At 42.0% G+C, this 23524-nt stretch overlaps 4 protein-coding genes across 5 annotated transcripts; 2 read left to right on the forward strand and 2 right to left on the reverse strand.

Moving 5' to 3' along the window:
- Nucleotides 1-3552: 3552 nt before the first annotated feature.
- Nucleotides 3553-5131, forward strand: ved (ventrally expressed dharma/bozozok antagonist). Its single transcript, XM_031577921.2, has 3 exons — nt 3553-3823; nt 4082-4365; nt 4648-5131. Exons 1-3 carry the CDS (start codon nt 3553-3555, stop codon nt 4984-4986), a joined length of 894 nt encoding a protein of 297 aa, XP_031433781.1. The 3' UTR covers nt 4987-5131.
- Nucleotides 5132-5547: 416 nt separating this feature from the next.
- LOC105889415 (histone H2A.V) lies at nt 5548-8659 on the reverse strand. Its single transcript, XM_012815255.3, has 5 exons — nt 8526-8659; nt 7639-7716; nt 7341-7454; nt 6951-7080; nt 5548-6738 (listed from the first exon to the last, which is right to left on the reverse strand). Exons 1-5 carry the CDS (start codon nt 8526-8528, stop codon nt 6677-6679), a joined length of 387 nt encoding a protein of 128 aa, XP_012670709.1. The 5' UTR covers nt 8529-8659; the 3' UTR covers nt 5548-6676.
- Nucleotides 8660-10178: 1519 nt separating this feature from the next.
- Nucleotides 10179-16376, forward strand: purbb (purine-rich element binding protein Bb). Its single transcript, XM_012815244.3, has one exon. It carries the CDS (start codon nt 10261-10263, stop codon nt 11176-11178), a length of 918 nt encoding a protein of 305 aa, XP_012670698.1. The 5' UTR covers nt 10179-10260; the 3' UTR covers nt 11179-16376.
- A 2655-nt stretch (nt 16377-19031) lies between these two features.
- On the reverse strand, nt 19032-22276 carry LOC105904955 (interleukin-1 beta-like). 2 transcript variants are annotated; one of them, XM_031578273.1, is made up of 7 exons: nt 22196-22276; nt 22047-22091; nt 21754-21811; nt 21349-21541; nt 20811-20990; nt 20343-20473; nt 19032-20163 (listed from the first exon to the last, which is right to left on the reverse strand). In XM_031578273.1, exons 2-7 carry the CDS (start codon nt 22085-22087, stop codon nt 19948-19950), a joined length of 819 nt encoding a protein of 272 aa, XP_031434133.1. In that variant the 5' UTR covers nt 22088-22091; nt 22196-22276; the 3' UTR covers nt 19032-19947. The 2 variants fall into 2 exon arrangements, with proteins under 2 accessions (XP_031434133.1, XP_012688405.2); XM_012832951.3 differs by having other exon boundaries at nt 21754-21814.
- Nucleotides 22277-23524: the final 1248 nt, after the last annotated feature.

Below are 23524 nucleotides of genomic sequence, written 5' to 3' on the forward strand. Positions count from 1 at the left end.
TTGTATATGAAGTATGCTCATGTAATGAACAGTACTGGATTAGTTTTCGCAGGTATGAAGCAAGCTAAGAAGCAAAGAAACTATCAATGGGCGCCACAGCTGTCCCAGAGAAACTCAACTCCTTTGCATTGGATTATGAAAGGTCATCTATATCTAGATATCTATATGTAAAGGTCATATATATGTTAAGGTCATATATATCTATATAGATATCTATATGTAAAGGTCATATATATGTTAAGGTCATATATATCTATTTAAAGTCAGGAATCAGTCTCAATGAATGTTAAATGAATCTGTGGCCATCAAAAACTCACTCTCTTTTTCTCTTTCTCTCTCTCTCTCACACACACACACACACACACACTCACACAGACACACACAGAGAGACACACGCACATACACTGTAATCTCTGGCTTTGAAGGCTCTGGCTCTCTCTGTGCCGGGAGGTGGCCATGCCGTCTCCAGCTCCTCCCGTCTGCCTGTAGTAAAGCTAGAGTGGCCGTCTGCACTGTACTCCTGCTCCTGACACCCTGCGCCCCCACATCAAAGCCGTCCCAACCCATTATCACAGATCAACACCCAGGCAGCACCCAGCTGATCCATCTGGTGATGGAGACTGATACCTGGGGCCTGGTCAAAAACTACAAACCACACGTTCTCATATATGTTTAAATGACAGAGAAATAACACTCATGAAATAAATCAATATGAAGAAGGAATTGCATCCTGGTTTTATTTCACTGATAAAATCAGTCAATCAATCAAAACACAGAGAGAAAGAGAGTGAGAGAGAAAGATGGAGGAAGATACATAGTTAATAGGCAGAGAGATACCCAGAAAAAGATAGATTTTGTGATACAGGGACAGAGAGAGAGTAAACAAATGATCCGGTCTTTGAAGTTATAAACAGGATGAGTGAATTAGTGTCAAAGGGAATTCTTTGGGCATGACAGAGTAGAGTACAGTGTGATGTGACTCATCAGACCAGTCTTCTGGCCCCAGGACTTCCCTCAGGATTTCTCTCTCAACCACACTTTAACCAGCATAGAGAATGATGGCCTACCATCTGATGCAGTGTGCATTCATCACATTTTTAAAAAGCGACTTAGCCAACTACGCTGTGCCACAGCCTAGGCCTAGCCTACTAAACGCAACAGATTGCAGTTTTTCTCAGTCACTACACTCAATCATTTCTCAGATCAGAATCAAACTTCTGAAAACTGTTTGTTCACCCTTCATATCATGTAGCCACTTCAGCACTTCGTAACAGCATTTTTTTTAAATACTTTTAAACATTTTGAAAAATGCATTTGCAGATTCATGCAAAAGGGTGTGTACAATCGTCTCCTGTTTGATCTTACCCCCCAAAACATCTGGGTATCTATTAATTGTATAGGTCATGACATGCAAATGGGTCATTATGTGTAAACCATATGCTTCATCAGTTTCAGTAACATATTACTTTAGAAATATTTGCTAAATTACGTCATTCAAACCCTGATTGTTTACATGTAATCAATTGAGGATTGATTCATTTTTTTTGGAGGCAAAAATTAAGTGTAAAACCTCATGGATGTACCAAGCCAGCATGAGGGCAAACCAGTTAACAGTGTGACACTATATTACCAAAAATATTTAGGCCTACTCTATTTGGTCATTTGGGTAAATGTACATTTCCCCCACAAAAAGAGCATTGGGGAATGGTTTGGTGTCAACTGTAACTTACATTTACTTTACTTAAATTGTGCATTTTGAGCGAGTTACGGTTTTTCGAAATCCATTTTGTGGTGCTGTTTGTACGAATTGTTTTAAGAAATTCACTTACTGTACTTAAATAACAGTTTATATGTTCCCTTTCAAACAAGTAGGCTATAGGCTTTCATTTTTAAGAGAATCTGATACTTCAGAAGAAACTAAGCAAGTTGGCTGTTTTGTTGTTCACACAGTGAAACCATTGACTGGAAACTGCTTTGCCAAAAGCACTGAGTCTACTGTATGCATTCTCCATATCTTAAACCACTCACTGCTGAACTGCGATCATTTATTGCCCTTTGAGCAGTTTGAGCAGTCAATGCTCGCTCAATAGGGATCAAATCAATGGCACTATTTATGAACGATCAGAGGGAGCCAAGTAGCCTACTATGTAGACGACCAAGGGGATTAGGATTAGGCCTAAAAGGGTGTAAACATTCCCTCTGAGAATTTTGTTTATTTGGACGAAACACGGCGATCAACCGTTACGACATTTATAAACCACATAAAATGCCAAGTATTCCAACTTGAGATGATTATCACCGGTCGGTTTGTGAATAGACCCTGATACGCGCTGTTATCTCTATCGGCAGTCGGGCTGACCAGACTGTTGTCTCCTACTCGGTGAGGCTCAGTAGAGTGCTAACAGACCCATTAACTGCTACCAGGAGGATCAAAGGACCAGACTGCTTTGATATCAACACCAGCGCAAGAATACTTGCCTCCCACCTTTCAGGCTCCGCAGAGTAGACGCACTGAAAACATCATAGACGTCTTCCCCAACCCACTCTGATGTATTTTCACCAAGTTTATTTATTACTGTAGGTTTACACATTTCTTGCTCTTGTCTTCTTCGCATACTGGCCACGATAAGCAGCTGATTAATTGTTTCAGAGAACGACCTTTTCACCCTATACCTGTACCATAGGATCAAGTGGATGATCCTTCATCAACATTAAGAGTAGGCCTAATCCCATAAAGTGTTGATACCTTAAAGTGTTGATCCCTTTTCAAAGAATGAATTTAATCTTCTCACTGATGTTCAGAATTCAATGATACATTGGTCTATCATGATAAACTAATATTCTTAAGACTCCAGAGAACAATCTTTCAGAGAACAATCTTTCCATTAATGATGATTCAAATTATTTATTGGTAAAAAACTTTTTTAAAACAACCTGTTTTCTTATCAAACTGCCTTGAACTCCTGTAGATGTCATACAGCGACCAATACATGTGACATCAACAAAATGAAGTCTGCAATATCTTGAGTACAAACACACACAAACGCCTCAGACTCACCAGATACTGGATAGGAGACAGTGACAGCATGGATAGGAGATGACTGGGGGTGGGGGGAAGTGAGGGGGTAACATCTCCAGACTTACTGGAGCCAAGAATTAATGGGCTCATTCAGAGCCGAATGAGACGTCTTAATTACCGCACTTGTGAAAACTTTAGGGGAGGGGAGAGGAGCAGGAGGATGTTTCCTTTGATCTCTGGTTAAGTGAATTGTAAATGAGCCGGGTTGCCCCTATAAATACTACAGCTGGCACTCTGTGGACACACAAGCTCTTCCTCAAGCCTTCAGACAAGCCACGAAACTGGAGTTTCTCCCACTGCTGCATTGCACCGACCTTCGAACCTAACCCTAACTCTCATTAAGGATATCAGATCTCTGCCCAGGATACATCAGGACACACAACTGGAACAGAACTGAAATACTCCTCAGGATTTTTTTCTTGTTTCTTTTTTTTCCTGCCAGTTGTTGGATTTTAGAAACACCTGGGATCACCATGAAGGGAACCTTCTCAGTAGAGTGGCTCTCTCAGAGCAGCCAGGTCTCAGGCAGCCACCAGCCTGCTCTCCCTGTCTCCACTGCAGCCCCAATGGTTCTGCAAACACCCAGCACCTCTGGAACCGTCCCAGAGAGTCTCCCAGGGTTCTACAGACAGCGCAGGCCGGTTCATGGGGAACTTCAGGCGACTCTCACAGAGAACTGCACCGGTTCCACACACAACCAACAGAACCAAGAGAACAGAATGAACCTCCAGCAGTGTGTTCAAGGTGAGGTTCTAAAGCAGACTTTTAACTGAAATATTAAGAATTTTGCTGTTGATTTAAAGCTATATAAAAATGTTTGGGATTGAGATTGTGGTGAGGTGATCATGATTTTGCAATCATTTAGGGAAACCTATTAAAGTTATAGATGACTTTAAAGCAGTTTGCAGTAAAAAAAAAAAAAAATCCATACACTTCCATACACAGCACTAATGGTATGCCTCTTATCCAATCAGATTACTTTGACTTGAAAAAAGTGATATTTAATCATTTGTGCCATTATTTACGTTATTTCCTCAGACACAGGGTTCAACACAGAAGAGGAAGAAACCTCTGGTTATGAGAGCGAAGGTGGGCAATCGCTGTCCCCCAGCGCCCTGAACGACATCACCCCTCTGGCAGTGTCACCCTCTAGTGGCCGGAGGCCCCGCACAGCCTTCACGGCAGAGCAAATCAACAGCCTGGAGAAGGCCTTCAAAAGGAACGCCTACTTGGGAACACAGGACAAAGCTGAGCTCTGCAAGAGGCTCAATCTCTCTGATAAGCAGGTCAATTTAAGTTTAAACAAAACTAATTTCTTTGACTTTCAAAAACGTTTTTACTCCTTTATTCAGAATAAAAATGCTTAAACATCCTAAATCTGTACACTCCACATAGAAGGAATGACATTTAAAATAAGTCTACAGTGTGCAGTTTTTCTTCTTGTAAATACATTTTGTTACACATAATTGTATGTCCTTCAATGACCACGGAGAATTGTGATTTGTAATGATGTTATAATGAGGACATATGGCACAGTAGAACTCATTCTCTTTTTTTCTCTCTCCCAGATCAGGAACTGGTTCCAGAACCGACGCATGAAGCTGAAGCGGACAGTGCAGGACGCGTTGGCACATGCCTGCCAGGCCAAAGTGGCATCTCACCTGATGCAGTACCCCGAGCTACAGACCTACCGACCAGCACCTTACCCCAGTTACTATGCCTCACAGGAGACCTCTTTGGCCTACATGACTGCTGCAGGCCTCCACTACAACCCTTCAGTGACTGGACACCTCCACAGCTTGCCTGTTGACACTCTCTATCAGTACAACGGAGTGTCAGGCCTGGCCATAGCTCCTGGGAGCTCCAGAAGGATGGTGCCATACCAGTCGTACACCCATCAGTATTAGCCTGACTTGAGCTGGAAATGGTCTATAAACTAAATGATGTAACTGTGTAGGGACACATACCTGTAGATTCTGGGTGACTGCAGGTAGACAAAAATCTGAAAACGTGCATATAGCCCCAATCACAGGAAGTTACACCCCTGATCTGGTGTTCATGTCAAACAGTTTTGAAAGCTAGAAGCTATGCCAGAAAGTGTCTTTCATCTATGCATAGAATTTGCGTTTACCCAAAATGTAATAATTGGCTTTTGTGGTTTAGTCTATTTACATTTTTCACATTATTTATTCAGTCTACAGCTCAGTGACAAGGAAAGCTCAGGAAAAGGATGGATGTGATTTAGACGTTTAAACACCAATTCCTGGAGACATGACACATTTTGTTTCTCTTTGAGTACTTTTTCTGTACCCCCATCCCCCACCCCTTTTCCAATGACAAAGGGTAGAGTGCAATACTACATACTGTCTTATTTGAAGTTAATGTTATTGTTGTACTGTGAACACTTATTTAAAAAGAAAATATGTACATTTTGTAAATCTCTGTAATATGTATATACAAGATCATTGTATATTGAATGAATGTTTATTGAATAAACTGAATGTTGAAATGAAATAATGGTTCATATATCTTGTTGGTGAAACTACTACATTTTGAACACTACTTAAAATGAATTATAATTTGACCTGAGAATGCCATTGTTCACGAGACAGAATATCTTCAAGCTATTACAGACCGTTTACCTTAAGTCAGTACAATATCAGTTGATAGTATACCTTCAACATTTTATCTAGAATGTAATAACAGAAAAAGTGGAAACCATAAAACAGTTCAAATACTTTGAAACAGTTAAGTAACTCCGTGCTGTAATACATGTAAAAATGTCAGATAAACAAGCAGTCACGGTGAAGCTGGTGGATTTCATATTATACAGAGCTAATCATTGAATAATTAACTAAGTCACCATAGTGACAGTCACAACTGAGTGAGGAAGATGGGCATGGAGAACTTGGTGGAGGACCAAAACATTTGGCAAGTCATTACATTTCCGAGGTCATTCCTATTGACAGAACACATCACTATATACTTTTACTAGTACTTTAACTCTGTGTGAGGGGAAAGGTTGATGGTAATTTGCAGTAATATAAAGGGCATAACATAACCACTCTGTGATAACAAATTATCTGCTGTAGATAAACCGATAATTTCTCCAGTAACAACACCGGTCTTATTCCACTGTACCTCGTTATGGTAAACTTCAGTGGGAAACTTAAAAAAATGAATGGCTTGCCAATTTGATTTTTCCCCTAAACAAAATGTAAGGTCACTGTTCTCACAGCACCATTTAAACATGGAATGATAAAAAAAGGACACAGGACATTTTTTTTAAAAACACATTTAAAACATTTTTATGTATAAAACAGTTCTTTTTTTGTAAAGAGTAAAAGCCAATACCCAAGAAAATTATCCTTGACTCCTGTTTGTATTCCATACACAAATCTAAAAGGATATACAACTCATGTTCATTCTTTTCAAACCAAAACATATTCTCTTGAAGAAAAAGTACAAAAAAAGGGTAAGAAAAAGAAAAGCGGCTACCTGAACACCTCAGGTTTAACTACAATTACAAAATAATCAGAAACAAAATGCCATGCTGATTGCCGTCTTTTATACACACACACGTAACATCACTCTTCTCTATGCCGTCTTCTGCTGGCCCTTCTTCCCAATCAGGGATTTGTGGATGTGGGGAATCACACCTGGAGTTCGGAATAAAAACAAGAGTGCATGATGAGTGTGGGTCTGTCATTGTTTAAATGAAATAACAATTACATACCCATTAAAAACAAACACACAAAACAAAAAACATCCATTTTTAATTAATTGAGTGGCCACTGACCACTGCATAACAGACCAGAATAAAAGATAAGAGTGAATGTTTTTGAGGGAAAAGTAAAGCAAAGAAACTGACCGCCTCCAGCGATGGTGGCTTTGATGAGTGAATCAAGTTCTTCGTCCCCTCTGATGGCGAGCTGCAAATGGCGAGGTGTGATACGCTTCACCTTCAAGTCCTTGGAGGCGTTGCCAGCCAACTCCAGCACCTGAAAACAGTAGTCCAGACTTACAGTGAGCCACCTGCAGGATTCTTTCATAGTTCTCCAAGATTGTTTCACTATGGCACCAACACGTATTGGCTCATTCCACTAATTGTTACACAAGATGATTTTACAAACTAAATCTGAAGAGGATACAGTAAGCACAATCAGCTGGGTTTATGCTAAGTGGAAATGAAAGCTGCATGATGCTGGTCCTCAACTCTGTTTCATGACAAACCATAGCATAACTGTAAGTCATTACATACCTCAGCAGTCAGGTACTCCAGGATGGCTGCACTGTACACTGCCGCTGTGGCCCCAACACGTCCATGGCTTGTTGTGCGGGTCTTCAAGTGCCTATGGATACGCCCCACTGGGAACTGTAGAATATGGCATACCACATAGTACATTCTACAATTCAGGACACAGTACATAGTACAACGTGGAAGAATATACTGTTATTGTGGTTACAAGTACGTAAAAGCATTTATATTACCCTGTCCTAAGCATGAACTGATAACTAAAGAGAAATTTCACATATAAAATACATTTTAATGGTTATACCTGAAGCCCAGCCCTTTGGGAGCGGGATACTGCCTTGGCCTTGGCCTTGCCGCTGTCCTTTCCAGCTTTTCCTCCAGCCTGTTCAAAAGTCAATTAGCAGTGTTGCTCAACAAAACATTAATCCCTCAAGTTTTACTGCCATTATTTACGTACGACAGACATCGCAGCTCCTAAATACTATCTAGCTTGCTATTACAAATACAGGTCAAGAACAATAGTTGCTAGGAAGGAAATTAATGAAACCAATGTAGCCCAGTCTCGCTTACATTAACCGCGTAAGGTTAAACAGTGTATCTTACTTAGCTGATTAGCTAGCTGGCTAACGCGGTGACAGATTTTCATGTCAGGTTAGTCCTGCTTGCTCGCAAAGACATAACGCGGTCTGGCTCTGCAACTAGGACATTTTTAACGATGAAAAGGTTAAATGAATAATCATGAGCCAACACTTATTTTGCCATTTAGCTTTAGCAAGCTGTGCATCTATACGCTCATTAACATAGGACAAGAGTCGGTAAGCAACCGGTAACTGGCAACTAACGACAAGTCAATGCTCGCTAACCAGGATATGTAACTGGCAGACTATCGTTAGCTATAAATGCTGCTACCTCATGGAAATGGTACTTTCGACCTTCTGTCGACACGTCATATGTAAAAAACCCACTTAACATAAAATTAAAAACAGCTCACTCAAGAGACTAAAACTAGCTTATGTTAACGTTCGTTTGTCTCGCGCTTGGCGCTCTTTCTAGCTAGCCAACTGGATACATAATACCTGCCAAACTAAATACCAAGGCATTCAATACGAATATCAATCGTTCAACACTTACATTTACCTAACTAAGACTAACAGAATAATTTAACACTAAAAAATATTGAAGCATCCTTACCATATCTCTGATTAAATGTCCAGTTATCCTACTGAATTTGAGGCGGAGGGAAACAATAAAGCGTCTTCGTTCATGCAAACCTGTATGGAAGAATTGATTCTAGTGAGCTCGACAAAAGAACCAATAGCAGCTGCTCATACTGTTTTGAATATTTCTTAAGCCAATAGCAACATTGTTTGTACCAATCTCAACGGCTGTTTCAAACCAGTGCGCACGCGCATGTGTATGTCCAAAAAGCTTAGGATTTCATTGCGCGCAAGCGGTGATCAACCACGATTTAGTTGATTTAGAACTGACCAAACTTTTAAACTGTGCAACTGAAAGGTTTACTCTGAGCCTAACTCTAAATTGAACACTCGGCGTAGAATACTTAAATTTGGCTGACCCTAGCGAACGTAGAATTAGAAATGCGAATACCCTTCAAGTACATCAAAACAACATTACAATTAGCTGCCTGTAGGGGGGGGGGGGGCAAGAAATATGTAAAAGGGTCCATGAGAATCTATCTTACTGATTTTCAGTATGTGCCTTTCCATAATAAAATATCAAGAATCTGTGGTCTGTCGATGTTGATTGAGGGCGGCATGCAAATTAAAATGCTGTTGTCTCCACTTATATTCCAATTGTGGCACAGGGATTGAATGACAGAATGAACTATGAAATGTGTCTTTTTGTAAATATATGTTTTGTAAAAGACGTGTGAAACTAATGACATAGACACGCTTTAGAGAGGCTTCAGGTGCACCCCACCGTGATTTGACCGTCATGAGCAGAAAAGAGCGCCCTGTGGTTCAAAAGCTGTAAACTTCGATAACAAGTTACACGGTGTGCAAGCACAAAAACGTGTCAATAAGAATGTGTTGTCATGCTGGAGGACACATGTAGAATTGGTAAGTGATTTATATATAGCCTATGCACCTTAATCACCTTATGTTATGACATTTTGTTCATGCCCAAAAATTGTTTACCACAGGCCCACCTTATATCCCGTTATCTAGAAACATTCAGATTGTATGGAGACCGGGCTGTCATTAAATATTAGATCTATGCCTACATAAAGCATGCATGAGGCTATTGATATTTCATTTTAATATTAATGTGTTATTATTTTTATTATATTTAACTTTATTTGATTTCGTCTATAAATACTATGACCTTCAAACATTGCAATCATTACCGCTGGAGGATATTAGCTTGGTTTTGTGTAAGTATACCCTTAACATTTTTCAGCCAGTGTTGCCAATTGACCCATAGGAAATGGACCGACTGAACGACGTGACAAAACAGAATGTTGCACCGTTTCCCCACGAAAAAAGAATCGACTCTACGATGCAGCATATACCTAAAATAAAAATCAGAGCAAGAACTGTAATTAGTTTGTGCCTGCAGTAGACTACATGACGAACGTCACTGAACCCAGGCCGGTTGATAAGGGCATCGCGATCAAATAATGGAAGTACACCATTACAGGAGAAAAAATACAGAGGAAATTACGTTTATGCAGCGGATACAGTTCCTGGCCAGTAATATGTTAGGACCCCACCTCAAATGGATGATTGAAAAATACAATGGCCAATTGGAGGACGTAAAGGGATTCCACGGTTGTAATTGGCAGAAGTCAGACCAATGTGACTGAAGTAAATGTGTCGCTGCAGTATCGTTGAGAAGGGTGTTCACTGTATGCTGCGCGTAAGATACGCAGGAGGGAGAACGAAGCGGGCTGGTGGCGGTGAAGATGGCGGATGGAGACAGTGGGAGCGAGCGCGGTGGCAGTAGCGGAGGAGGAGGAGGAGGAGGTGGAGGAGGTGGAGGTAGCGGGTTTCAGCACTTCCAGCGGGAGCAGGAGACCCAGGAGCTGGCCTCTAAGAGGCTTGACATCCAAAACAAGCGCTTCTACCTAGACGTCAAGCAGAATTCGAAGGGCAGGTTCATCAAGATAGCCGAGGTCGGGGCCGGGGGCTCTAAAAGTCGCCTGACCCTCTCTATGTCAGTTGCGGCCGAGTTTCGCGACTACTTAGGGGATTTCATTGAGCACTACGCCCAACTTGGGCCCAGCAGCCCTGAGCAAATCGCGCAGTCATCCAGTGGGGAAGACGGTGGGCCTAGACGAGCCTTAAAGAGCGAATTCTTGGTCAGAGAAAACCGAAAATACTACCTCGATCTGAAAGAGAATCAACGGGGGAGGTTCCTCCGAATTCGACAGACCGTCAACCGTGGGCCCGGCTTCGGAGTTGGAGGCCCTGGGGGCGGAATGCAGGCAGGCCAAACCATCGCGCTCCCGGCCCAGGGCTTAATAGAGTTCAGAGACGCCCTTGCCAAGCTTATAGATGATTACGGAGGAGAGGACGAGGAACTGACCGGTGGCACAGCAGCGGGAGGTTACGGAGAGCTTCCCGAGGGAACATCCATCATGGTGGACTCCAAACGCTTCTTCTTTGACGTCGGGTCCAACAAATACGGAGTGTTCCTGAGAGTTAGCGAAGTCAAACCAAGCTACAGGAACTCTATAACTATCCCATTTAAGGCCTGGGGTAAGTTTGGTGGTGCGTTCAGTCGTTATGCTGAGGAGATGAAAGAAATCCAGGAGAGACAACGGGATAAAATGTACGAGAGGAGGGAAGAGTCCGAGGGCGAAGAAGTGGAGGACGACTGAACCTCTTCAAAGCTGCCCGGCTGACGTGAGATCTGCAGATGAATAATGTTGCAGTATGCAGAAATGACAGATTTACAAAGTGCATGACGAATCGAACTTATACTAAAATATTGTGGCGTAATATACATTTGACAGAATTATAGATGTGTAAGATCCGAAGTTTTTTTTGTTTGTAAAGAGGGTTGTTGGGGGGGGTCACAAGTAAAATAGTTAAAGCCATGGGCAAAAGGTGCACGACAGAAACGTCTTATGAGGCAAGAAAAAAAGTATGATTTGTTATAAAGGCCTATGACAACATGGCATTCTCCTAAACCAGCAACTCTTCATAACTAAGAGAACAAAGAAATCTTTATACTGTCAGATTATGATGACAAACAAATCTTTATAATGTCAGATTGTAACATTTATATTAAGAAATATATTTCCTCCTTACCCCTCAACCCACATGCATTTACTTATGTGTATTGTTGCTATTTAGAAGGACACGGGAGAGGTGCTACAGTAGAGGTCCTGTCAATTTATCTCCTTTGCCTGGATCCTTTAAGTTTACTACTAGACCAAAAGGGTTCCAGAGCTCTCTTGTGTCTATCTGTGGGGTGTTTGGCTTCAAGGTGTGTAGAAATGATAAAGTTGGCTTTAGCAATATGATGTCAAGATCTTCAGCCATTTCATAAGGCCCATAGTGAGTGAGCTCATTGGAGCTAATAAAGCCTGCAATGGCTGAAACATTGCTACTTTAGATGACAGCCTCCATACATGGTCGAGATCTGTCACCAGAGCTGCTGACTGATGTTACTCCCATAAATCAGCTTAGCCACATTTGCAAAGCATTTGTCCAGAATTTGTATACACAATTGGAACCCTTTTTTTTTTTTACAACAATATAAGATTAGAGGAATGGATTAATTATATAACTGCATCGAATGAAATTTTGTTGCGTGAAGTCCAGATGTCCTCCACCCCCCCCCCCCCCCCCCTGCCAAGAAGCGATTTGTCCGGCCAACGTCCAGCTTCCTCAATGGGGAGACGTGTCATTGATCCAACGGGACAATCTTACTGTGATCAATGAGAAATGCCAGGACTTTCAAAGTTATCAGCTGAAGAATGACACAGTCTACTGGAGTTCTCATGGACTGACAAAGAGAGAGTTACACTTTATGCACCGAGACTAAACCATCGACTAGATTGGACCTTGCTTGTGAGGTAACACACACGTCTCTCTCACTTGTCAAGAAATAGAGCTAGCTCTCTCAGGGCCAGTCCATGCACAGGCCTCATCACACTCCTGGGTCTTTAATGGACACAACCGCATGAATGGTTTCTTTTCTTTTCTAAGAAAACTATATTTGCAGATGATACTTTATGAAAGAAAAAAATGGAACAAACCAGCATATTTTTAATTACTTAAATAGAATATATCTATATGAATGACAGAAGCATTAAGCCATATTAGGCTGATTTCAGAAATCAAAGCTGGGGAGAAGCATTGTGCAGATTATTTGTCCTTTTTCATTTCTGTTTGTTTTCCTATAGAAAGTGGAAGAACACATCTAAGTAAAGAAAATATAAAATGCATATGTATCTTGACTGTATACTTAAAAAAAGATTCCCATCTTCTCTTCCTCACAATATATGTTGACAATGTATTGGTTAATGTGTTTCTCTGAAAGTATAGGCAACATATTATTTTATTTCGCACTCTATCTAACAGATGGGACCCATGTCCCACCCATGTGAGTAATTTGTTTTTCTAAAAATTTGCATTTCTGTCCCTCAGTTGGAGTTGTATTCTGTTTAATTTGTTGAATTATCAGAAGAATTCATTTCTATGTTTGTTTATTTCATTTTAATCCCAGGGGAGAAAGCAAAATAGAAAGAAGTCTCTATAATACTCTTGTCCTGGTGTGATCGCCTGTCATAATGTCTGTCTATGGCAGCAGTCAAGGAAGGCTGCCTCTTAATATTTAGGCTAAGTGAAGAGTTAGGGCAGACTGGTCACACACACACACACACACACACCTCATTATTGCACTTTATATAGAGAAAGTTAACAGGCATGGCTGTTCAAATCTAGTGCAATGTGAACACTCTTACTGGGCTAGTTCTTCACAGGTCTTTACTGCAAGGCATCTGTCTCTCAGTCACGGGAGATGGCATTTAGTAGAGATGTACGAACCTCACTTACTATAACTACCGTTGTCTGGTTCAATGGCAGCTTTTTAACTCGTATGTGCTTGTGTGTGTTGCTGTAATTCTGTGATCTTTTAAGACTATTGATTTAAAACCAAAAGCATATTTGCTGACACACCCATACATACCCACGCAGATGTAGATTTAAATGTGTGGATTTGGTCTGATGCTATAAAACTTGATGCCTCCCAGACACCAGCAGCCAAAGAGCCGTATTCGGGCCATCACACCGGTTGTGCTATCTCAACCAATTGGCTGAGCCGCAGCTCAGAGGATTCTCTCTAAATCTCCAATGGCGGCAGCCGTGCGGGCCGCGGCGGTGCTGGTGGTGTGCGGTGCAGGTGGGCTGACTCTGCAGCCTGGCTATTTTAATGTACAGGCCCGTGGCGGGGCCGGCATTCCTCCCCCCAGCGACTCAGAGCTTCAGCTGTGCCGAAAGCTGACGGCTGCCGTTGACCGCTGAGAGACACAAGGGCCTGATTGTCGAGGCTGCCACATGCTCTAGTGCACACACACACACACACACACACACACACACACCACTACCATCCCTGCAAAAACCTAATTACAACACGGTACACTAAGTGCACATGTGATGGGGCGGATTTGCCATAGTCACGCCTGTGTACTGTTGCAAAGCATTCAGCACTTGTACAGCTCTGTGCTTATGCTACTATATTTGAAAATATATAAATGCAGACATGCAAGCACATTTTCATTTTGGTTGCCAGTGACAACTACATCTATTACTGTTAGTGGCAGAATAACAAACATTAAATTTGGTCTTGTACATCTGCCTAAAATTGTAATGAGGGCATTTCCCAAACCAATTTGAAACAGGTCTGGAGTTTATAATGCTAAAGTGAGCATGAATGATATCTTGCACCATTACCTAAGGCTTGTGTTTGTTGTAACAATCACGGGGATAAATCAAACTGTTACTCCGCTGGCGCAAGGCCAGTGCAGGGGGAGGCGAGGTGGCGAGCAGAGATTACTACAAAAGAGGGCCAAGGTCTGGCAGCAGAGCGACAGGAGCCAACTGAAAGCGTGACGCAGCAGGGGCAGCTGTTGCCAGGACATTCCCTTACTCTCACACACACACACACACACACACACACTCTCTCAATCACATACACACACAAAGGCCTCCCCTTACTGCCCCCCCCCCCCCCCTTACGCACACACTCACACACACAGGCCTCTTACCCACCCTCTCACACACACCCTCCTTTCAGCTGCTCTGCTGACTGCCTCATGGACCCGTGTGTTTTAAAATGGGGTGTTGGGGAGGGGGAGGCACCATTTGGGTGTGCATAGGTGGTAGTAGCAGCTGACTCCCCTTACACACAGCTCTTACTCACTCTCTTTCAGCTCAAAACAGTGCATCGGTGTCCTGGGACTGAGCGGGGGTTGAGTGTGTGTGCTGGTGTATGGGGCGATCACAAACACAAAACTGGCAGAAAAAATGATAGGTGCCAACTCCTGAAATTAATTTGGGCTGCTAATTCTTTTTTTAAAGAGACACTTAGTAGCCTACATAGCCTGTAGGCCATTGCAGCATGAAACACTGAAGGGACTCCGACGGATTCTTGAAGTTCGCACTGGTGATGGGGAAACTGGTACTGCAGGTGAAGTTCGCACTGGTGATGGGGAAACTGCTACTGCAGGTGTCGCCACAAGGACTTGCTGTGAAGAAGTGTAGGAAAGGTGGGCTGCGCTCAGCATAGTGGCGAGTGGAGCTTCTCGTTGCAGTGTTGCCGGGCTGAGTTTGACCTCTATCTTTCTCAGAGCAATGCAATTTCAGAGAGCTCCCACACGGGTGAGCGGTGAAGTTGCAGAAAAACAGCAGACTGGGATGGATCTAGCCCTGATCGTGCACAGGTCGTCCCCCTTCCAGAGTACACTGTTGTCTTGGGTGTGTCTGTGTAATCGGAACACAAGGCGGCTACTTCCGTAGGTTTGATCTAGGTTTTTATGCATCAGTGTGGTCAATGGCAGACGTATAGACAGGCAATAGGTTTGATTGGTGTGTGGTGGAGGCATATGCAGCTATCTGTGCACACAGGGATGGGATGGTGAATATTATATCCCAGACGCCTCTTTCCACCAAGTGTGCTTCACTGTGTTGGTCGACATGACATCCTGCTCCTGTGACTTGAAGTTAATTGGTGCTTTTGCTCAGGGAGTTTCCCCATGTCGATCTCCATTTGGAGACACCTGTGTATGCAACAGCAGGGTGCCATGACGGTTGACGGAGAATTCAGCTGGATTGTTTAGTGGATATATTCAGAAAGCCCTGACAGGAATTAGCAGCTTAATGTTTGGTTTGAATTCCATCAAGTGCTGTGTTACACCATGTTAAACCGTTTACCACTCTCTAAGACTTGCACTAAAATTTTTTTTTTCTGGATTAACTCCTATGTCCAAGGAGACATCAGACAGTAAAGATTACCATAATGTCATTTGTGGCAGTTTAGATATCCAAGGTTTGAGTGAAAATGTGGTGTGATCTAAAAACTAAAACTTAAATTTAACGGATTGTTAAAATAAACCATATCAATGTATTTGGTTATAAATAGAAATAATGGGTTCTTGCTAGTGAATAATTTGTTGACATTCTACTGTGTCAGCAAGCTGTATGTCTTCACGTGTGTGTGTTCTCTGGTTTCTGACTCGTTGTATTTAATAATTCTCTGCACGGCACACCACCGTCTGGTTCCAGCGCCCGTGGAACAGCGTGCGCTCAGTTGCCCCAGAGTAGAACCAGGATGGGTTCTGCGGCAGCAGACACAGAGAATCGACAGAGGCAAGGTTCTCCGGTGCCTCTAGAACAGCCATGCACCTCTCTAGCTCCTGACTTACTGTGACCAACCACAGGCTCCTCAAAGCGTCCTCCTTTTGGTGATGGCAATTTTCCAACAGAGATTTGAACATTTAGAGATCTATATTTAGAAAATGCTATGTATGTTTGTAACATAATAAAGACAAATAGAAGTGATGAAAAATGCTACGGGACTCATGGTAGAATTTGTCCTTGTTATTTCTTTATTTTTAGTATTTCTTATTATTTTTATGTTGCAATTAAATAGTGTTTACATTGGTTTGTGCCAGGAAAAGGTAACCTCCACTGATCAGATTTCAGCCATGACGTTTAAATATTATATATATCTATTGCAATGTGTAGAACAATCCTTTACTTTTATATTTCACAAATTAAGTAAAAACTAACATGCTTCTGCAGAGACAACGGTTCTCCATTTTGAGACTTTTTTCCCTATTCATGACAAAATGGTGACCTTTGCCATGGCTGTCATAGAGACGTTAGGCATTATTACAGAGGAGAGCCCAGTAACTCAGTGTGTCCAGGGCTCTTTCTCTACTCTGCTATCAGCTTCTGGCAGCAGTGGAGTCCTGTAGTGCACTGACTGACCCCCCCTATATGCTATAGGACCCCCCTGACCCCCCCCCCCCCCCCCTCCACACACACACGCACACACACACAGCCACCTTACACAGCCTCAATGACCTCTCTGTACTACCCCGCCCCTTGCCCGCACGCACATACACATGCTCTGTCAGAGGCACAGGACAAGAGGAAACAGTGGTGCCTCAGGGGTGGATAACGTAATACTACAGCAGGCTGGATGCCAAATCAAGCAGGGATTATTTCACACACTTCCAGTGTCCTTGCGGGATCTCTCACAGCTCTGGTCTCTACGGGGACACTAGCAGGACGAGCAGCTCGTTGGTACAGGCTCAAAACACACATGCATATGAGGCTGTGCGTGAGGTGTGGGCACTAGTAATGTGCCCGTCTTAAACTAGTTATAACAGAAATGCTGTGTCACGGATAGGACTGCAAAGTAAAACTCGTTGCATTCATGTCTGTGGTGTCTATGGTGCGTCGAATTGTTAAACAATTGCTGTCAGTAGAAACTGGATTGAGTTCCTTGTATTCCCTGATTACCCCACACATATGTATGCAGAAACAACAGGAAAAGACACCCAAAAGGAAAGAGTGAAGGAGAGAGGAAGAGGAGAGGAGCAGAGAGCGGGAGGGGAGGGAGGGTTTGCAGGATGGAGGGATCCCGTGTTCACAGGAAGAAGAAACCCTGATCCCGACTCACAGCGCAGCCGAGCTGCATGACTATTTATAGCCTGTGTTGCCATGTGCCCGGAATGTGCATGGCAGCAGCGATACACACACGCACACACACACACACACACACACACACACACACACATGCACCACTGCTCTGCGCATGTGAGCTCTGATCCTCACAGTGGAGGGGGGGTAGAGGGGGTAGGCTTGTGACTCATAAAACATCATACTCTCAGAGAGACACAGATTAACACATTCTCTGCATGCAGCCCTCAATCTGTACACTGTGTCCAACAGCAGTGAGAGCTGTGCTCTCCTGGAGAAAAAAACACAAGCAACTATGTGCTCTCTCATTTTTAGAATGACCTTGACAGCACAAACATACATGTATGATCCTGCCTCTGCTCAGTGTGATTCCTCATACTTCTGTAGTATCCAGTCCCGTTGCATGGCAACAAGAATGTTTTTTTTTTGTGTGTTAATGGCACTAACGTAGGAATCCACCAGAAAGTAATATTTCTTTAGAATCCTACAAGTATCCTACATGCATTGCAAATCATACTCTCATATTCCTTGTGTGCAACCCAGCAGAGTGCATACAGACATGAAACACTAACAGCATGCCATCTACTTATTTTGCAGGCTCTTTTACCCCACACAGAACACAGGGGGGAGTGGATGCACATCCTGTGGCGTAACGTGACGAGATGACAATGTAGAGTGTCTGTATAAGTGTGTGTGTGTGTGACTGCAGAGGAGGATAACAGCACTGCAGGGTAGGATGTGCAGGTGGGTGAGTGTTGCGCAGGAAGTATGCTACACAGCCCTGATAATTCAGCTGAGGTAATTTTAGGAGGACAGAGAGGAAAAATCATGAAGCAACGTACCCCTCAATCACAGCAACAGACAAGCAGACAAGACTTTCGCAAACTTGGAGCACAAATCTGAGCTTGCCCACTGAGATGGCAATGTTATTTCAGAAAGATGGGATGTTATTTTACAGAGGGTGATCTGATCTTTAATGTTTGTTTTATGATTTTCTTTTACAATCTTTTATTTGTCTTAATTTGTGTTGGAACACTGCTATGTCATTTTAGCCACAGAGTAATTCAGTCTTCGTGCTCTTCATTTGATTTCAATGAAATATTTAGGACAATAGGAGATATGACTCTTCAGTGAACAGATATTTATGAATGACCTCTGCTACTGATCTATGTTGTCTATGACACACTGTAGACCAGAAAACTGACTGAAGTCCCCTAACTCCTCACTGCTATAATCTCTGGCTAATAACAACTCACATCTATCAGTGTTAGCGGCTCCTGTTGTAAAGGTCTTGTAAATAGTGGTCAAGAGAACAAGAGGGGGATTCTGACCTGCCCCCTCCTGTGTGTATATGTGATGTTCATAACTGAAAGGTTCACTGTGAAGACTGATCTCCCTAAATACACAGGCTGTTGCCCTGCGTATAATCCAATCAATCCAGGCCGCAGGTTAAACTGGTTATTTAGAAGATTTAGAAAACTCCATAGTCTAAACATAATCTGAAAATGCAAACAAATCTGATTCTCGAAAGCCTTTATTTTGAATGCAAACCGAAGCAAACAAAACACCTTCATCATTTTCAAAATAGCTCATATTTCTAAAGACAACAGTATTATCAGCTCTGGAAGAGTTACATTCCAACCACAATAATTGCAGATGTGACATGAAATTCAATGTCAATTATTCTATGCTGAGTATTTTAAAGATAGCCCTTGAGCTAATATTTGCTGTTTGATTTAAGAAATCATGGTGGATGATTCTCCAGGATGGTCATCTGTCACAAATTCAATAAATAGAAGAACTAGAAGTCCTTACAAAACAGACATAGATACACAGAATAAATAAATATATACATTAAAAAAATCAAGGAACAAACTCCATGCCATTAAATAATTAAATAAGTATTACAACTTCAGTTACATCATCAATACAAATAAATAAGGTGTCTGCCATCCACATGAATATGAACTTCTACTTAACTTGTTAAGAACATCATCTTAAACACTTCTACGTTGACTATTTTAAAGATAGCCCTTGAGCTAATATTTGCTGTTTGATTTAAGAAATCATGGTAGACGATTCTCCAGGATGGTAATTGCTCACAAATTCAATAAATAAAAGAACTAGAAGTCGTTACAAAGCAGACATAGATACACAGAATAAATAAATATATAAATTTAAAAAAATCAAGGAACAAACTCGGTGTCATTAAATAATTAAATAAATATTACAACTTCAGTGACATCATCAATACAAATAAATAAGGTGTCTGCCATCCATAGGAATATGAACTTCTACTTAACTTGTTAAACATCATCTTAAACAAGGTCAGATAGTTGGTTGCGTTGAGTCCAGCACATGTCACCCAGGCACAGGGCTGTACATAGTACATACTCTCTGGATGTTTGGTGTACGTGGCAGAAAAGGCAGTATCACAGGACGATCATCTTGAACGATGTCAGGCGGTTGGGTGCGTCCTGAGTCAAGCACATGTCCACACGCTGTCTATTAGTGTAGGACGTGCTGATGTAATGGCCCTCGAACTTGGCCGACTCGAAGCTGGTCAGTGTTTGGCCACTGACTGTCTTGATGAACAGGAATCGCTCCATGTCACCACTGATGTTATTCAGGTCCTCCTTGTTCACCATCTAAACAAAAACAACAGCATTTAGAATCTTCTTCTTTCACTCAGCACAACAGAAGCAAGATTATATTTCCGAGATATAGCAGAGAGTTGACACCAGGTACGTGGTGCAGATGTGGAATATGTAATAGCATTTGCTGTCGGGCACAGTGATGGCTGGATGTGTTTGGTGTTTGAGCATACCTCCAGGCCCAGGACAGGTTTCCCCGAGGTAGATGTGCATGAAAGGTAGAGGTTACCCCCCACCCCCAAGGCGATAGGCTGGCCCCTCTCACGTGGGACAGAGGCTTTGTATGTGGACAGTTCCAGTTCCACTGCAAGCCAGAGAGGAACAGGTGTTAGAAGCTTTAAATGGACACTGAACATGCCACCCACCCCACCAGGCCAAGAGGAGGCAGAGGAAATCCAACACTTCTCTACTGAAGACAAGGAACTGTACACACTCTTGCGCAAGACTTCAACTGACACAAACTACCACTAATCCCAATTCAAGACCTGAGCTTCATACCTAATGCATTAACTATTCTCATGCTCCATAGTCATCTAGCATGAATGCACATTACATTTTTGACAGAATGTTTCTGTAACAAGTCCATCCACTTGCAAGTACATAAAAAAAATTGAGATTGTGTGGTTATGTGTTCTGCACACCTCTCCTGCTCAAGTTGTTTCCCTGGAGTGTGATGGCCTGCAGTTCGGTGGTGAAGCTTTTATTCAGAACCAGGCTCTTCTGGAACTCGTCACAGATGTAGCACTTTTGGACCGGACCTTTATAGTTGTAGTGGTCGGCAGCCTTGTGAGTTCGTTCATGGACTGTCGGCGTCACATACTCTGGAAGATGGTAAGTGGCATATATGTCTCATAACACATCACCCCAAAACACAGCAGTTCCGACACAGCATTAACAAAATCCCCACAGGCTATAATAATGTGCTTGGAATGACTGCCTGATTTAGGCTTGGCTGTGGCCAAACCTGCCTTCAGAGACTCATTCAGTGGTCACTGCCCCTGTAAACACTGTATTGCCTTCCTTAGACTATGGTCCTAGTAAAGAGTAAGATAAGCTGCCATTTAAGTGTGTCTATGGTCTATTGTATTCACCACATTTATTTAACACATAGACCTGAAGAGGTAGAGTGGAATAGGCTTTAGTGATGGAATGGCTTTGAGGTGCAGAAATTCAAATTACCTTCCACCAAGTTCTCCAAGAATATGTTGCATAGCTCATCGTCGGTAAACTCGGTGCTCTGCACTTTCTGGGTTTTCTTCATGCGGTGCAAGGCAATGACGAGGTTGACCACATTACGCAAGTTTTGTGGCTGTTCGGACAACTCCAGGTCGATTCCTGAATGTAGGCCACACTCTGAATCATGGTCACTGGTCTGAGAACACACACACACACACACACACACACACACACAAATAACACATTTGTTATATATTCACCCTCTGGATTTCAAAATCTAGAAAAGCCACATTAAAATTAATCATTTAGTAAAGATGCATTTCAATAACTGCCATTAGATACAACAATAAGGTGTCATTGTGAAAGTTTACAGAATTGAAACGACGGTATTCATAAGCAACGCCTCACCTTGACCACGTGATGGCAGTACATACAAGAGTCAATTTCCACAGAGTCGGGCTTGTAGCTGCTGAAAAAGTAAAGAAGGGTAAGATGACATTTAGTGACAAGATACATATTTAGGTTTCAATAATATAGGCTACTCTAGGCTTCATTGCTTTCCAGGTCTACTCAGATCCAGTAGGCTATACGCCCAATGTATTTTAAATGATGCGACAGAAATGAATTAGGCTCGCCTAACTTTTAGACGAACTCTAAACTGTATACTTCTTTCAACGTCGTTTTATAAAGACGTATCTTACCTTTCCAAAGCGTCAGCCAATCTGAAATACGTGTCAGTCATGATGCTAAAATAAAATAAAAATGTTTAATGCATCTCCAAACAAGTGCTACATTATGGATTGTTAATACATAATTATTAGAAAATCTCAATGGACATATGTGAGCTTACCGGTTAATAGGAATAGACAATAACTTCTTAGATATGCTGAGTTGAATCGCTGTCTCAAAATGTTGTGAACATCAAGCGGAGTGTCACTTTTAAAGCTTTCAGTTGGGAAATCCCAAAAGAAGAAAATCTACGATTGCGTCAGGGTTCCACTCTTTTGCAATCGGCGAAGATTGAGGAATGAATATTGCAGTTGTAAAACTTCCTTTAACGTAGACCTATAATTACTCTAATCTCCACCCTACCTTCCCTTTCCGGCCCTTTCTTCTCTTTCTCTCCTGTTCAATTCCACAAAAGAATATTCAGTAACTCACCTTCTTTTGTCCTTAATGTTTTTCCATTCTTTAACTATTTTATTTTACCTATGCTGTCATTCGCCATTTCTTGTGTCCTGACCTAAATCTGTCTGTATTTTTTTTTTTTAAATAAATGGATACTCTTCATTGGCTTAGAAGCTGGGCAAATAGCATTCTACTGTTTTGAGCACTCAAAGCACTGTTTTGAGTACCTTTGAAAATCGAAAATCCGACAGGAGACATTTTAAAGGGAATACAATTACTTTTTACCTCATGACATTGGAAAGGCCTACTGTAGTTGTGATAAAGTGTGAAAATCACTTTTGAGAAATCATGCTATTGTTATACCATTATATTGTTATTTCTGAATATCACATCTGGCGTGCCTGTGGTCATATATCAACAGTAGTTAATACTGACTATACAGACACAAGCACCCAGATGACAGATGCTTCTGGACTACAGCTGCCAAATCCTGGCAAGACCCAATCCAGAGCATAATACAGCACTATGATTCATCAGTGGAATATCACATTTGGCGTGCCTGTGGTCATATATCAACAGTAGTTAATAATGACTATACAGTAGACTAATTCTGTAGTCTGCATGTATAGCACTGAGTCAAAAACACATCACTCAGACTAATTGGTCACTGATGTCCTTGTTTAAATACCATAGCTTAGCATTTCAATTACATTTTATGTATATAGCCGAACCCCCTTAGAGTAAGCACAATGGCGAAAGCGACAATCAGAAGCATGATAGATGAAATCATGCATGTCTCAGGATACATCTGGATCACAGGTACACAATACATACAAACAAAATATGGTATTTACATGATACATGCAAATTTGAAAGAGGATAAGGTGGGGAGAAAGCATTCAAGTCTGCTCATGTTTAGTTTTGTTGAGTTCTGTTTAGCTATTTTGTCTGGCTTGGTGCATGGGAAATGTTTAGTTATCATAGTAAGGGTGTCAGGATACAATAGCAGCGCACAACTGGCTGGCTTTTGCTGCATTATTCATGACTATGG

Source organism: Clupea harengus, chromosome 12 (genome assembly GCF_900700415.2).
Source record: "Clupea harengus chromosome 12, Ch_v2.0.2, whole genome shotgun sequence".
Classification (NCBI taxonomy): domain Eukaryota; kingdom Metazoa; phylum Chordata; class Actinopteri; order Clupeiformes; family Clupeidae; genus Clupea; species Clupea harengus.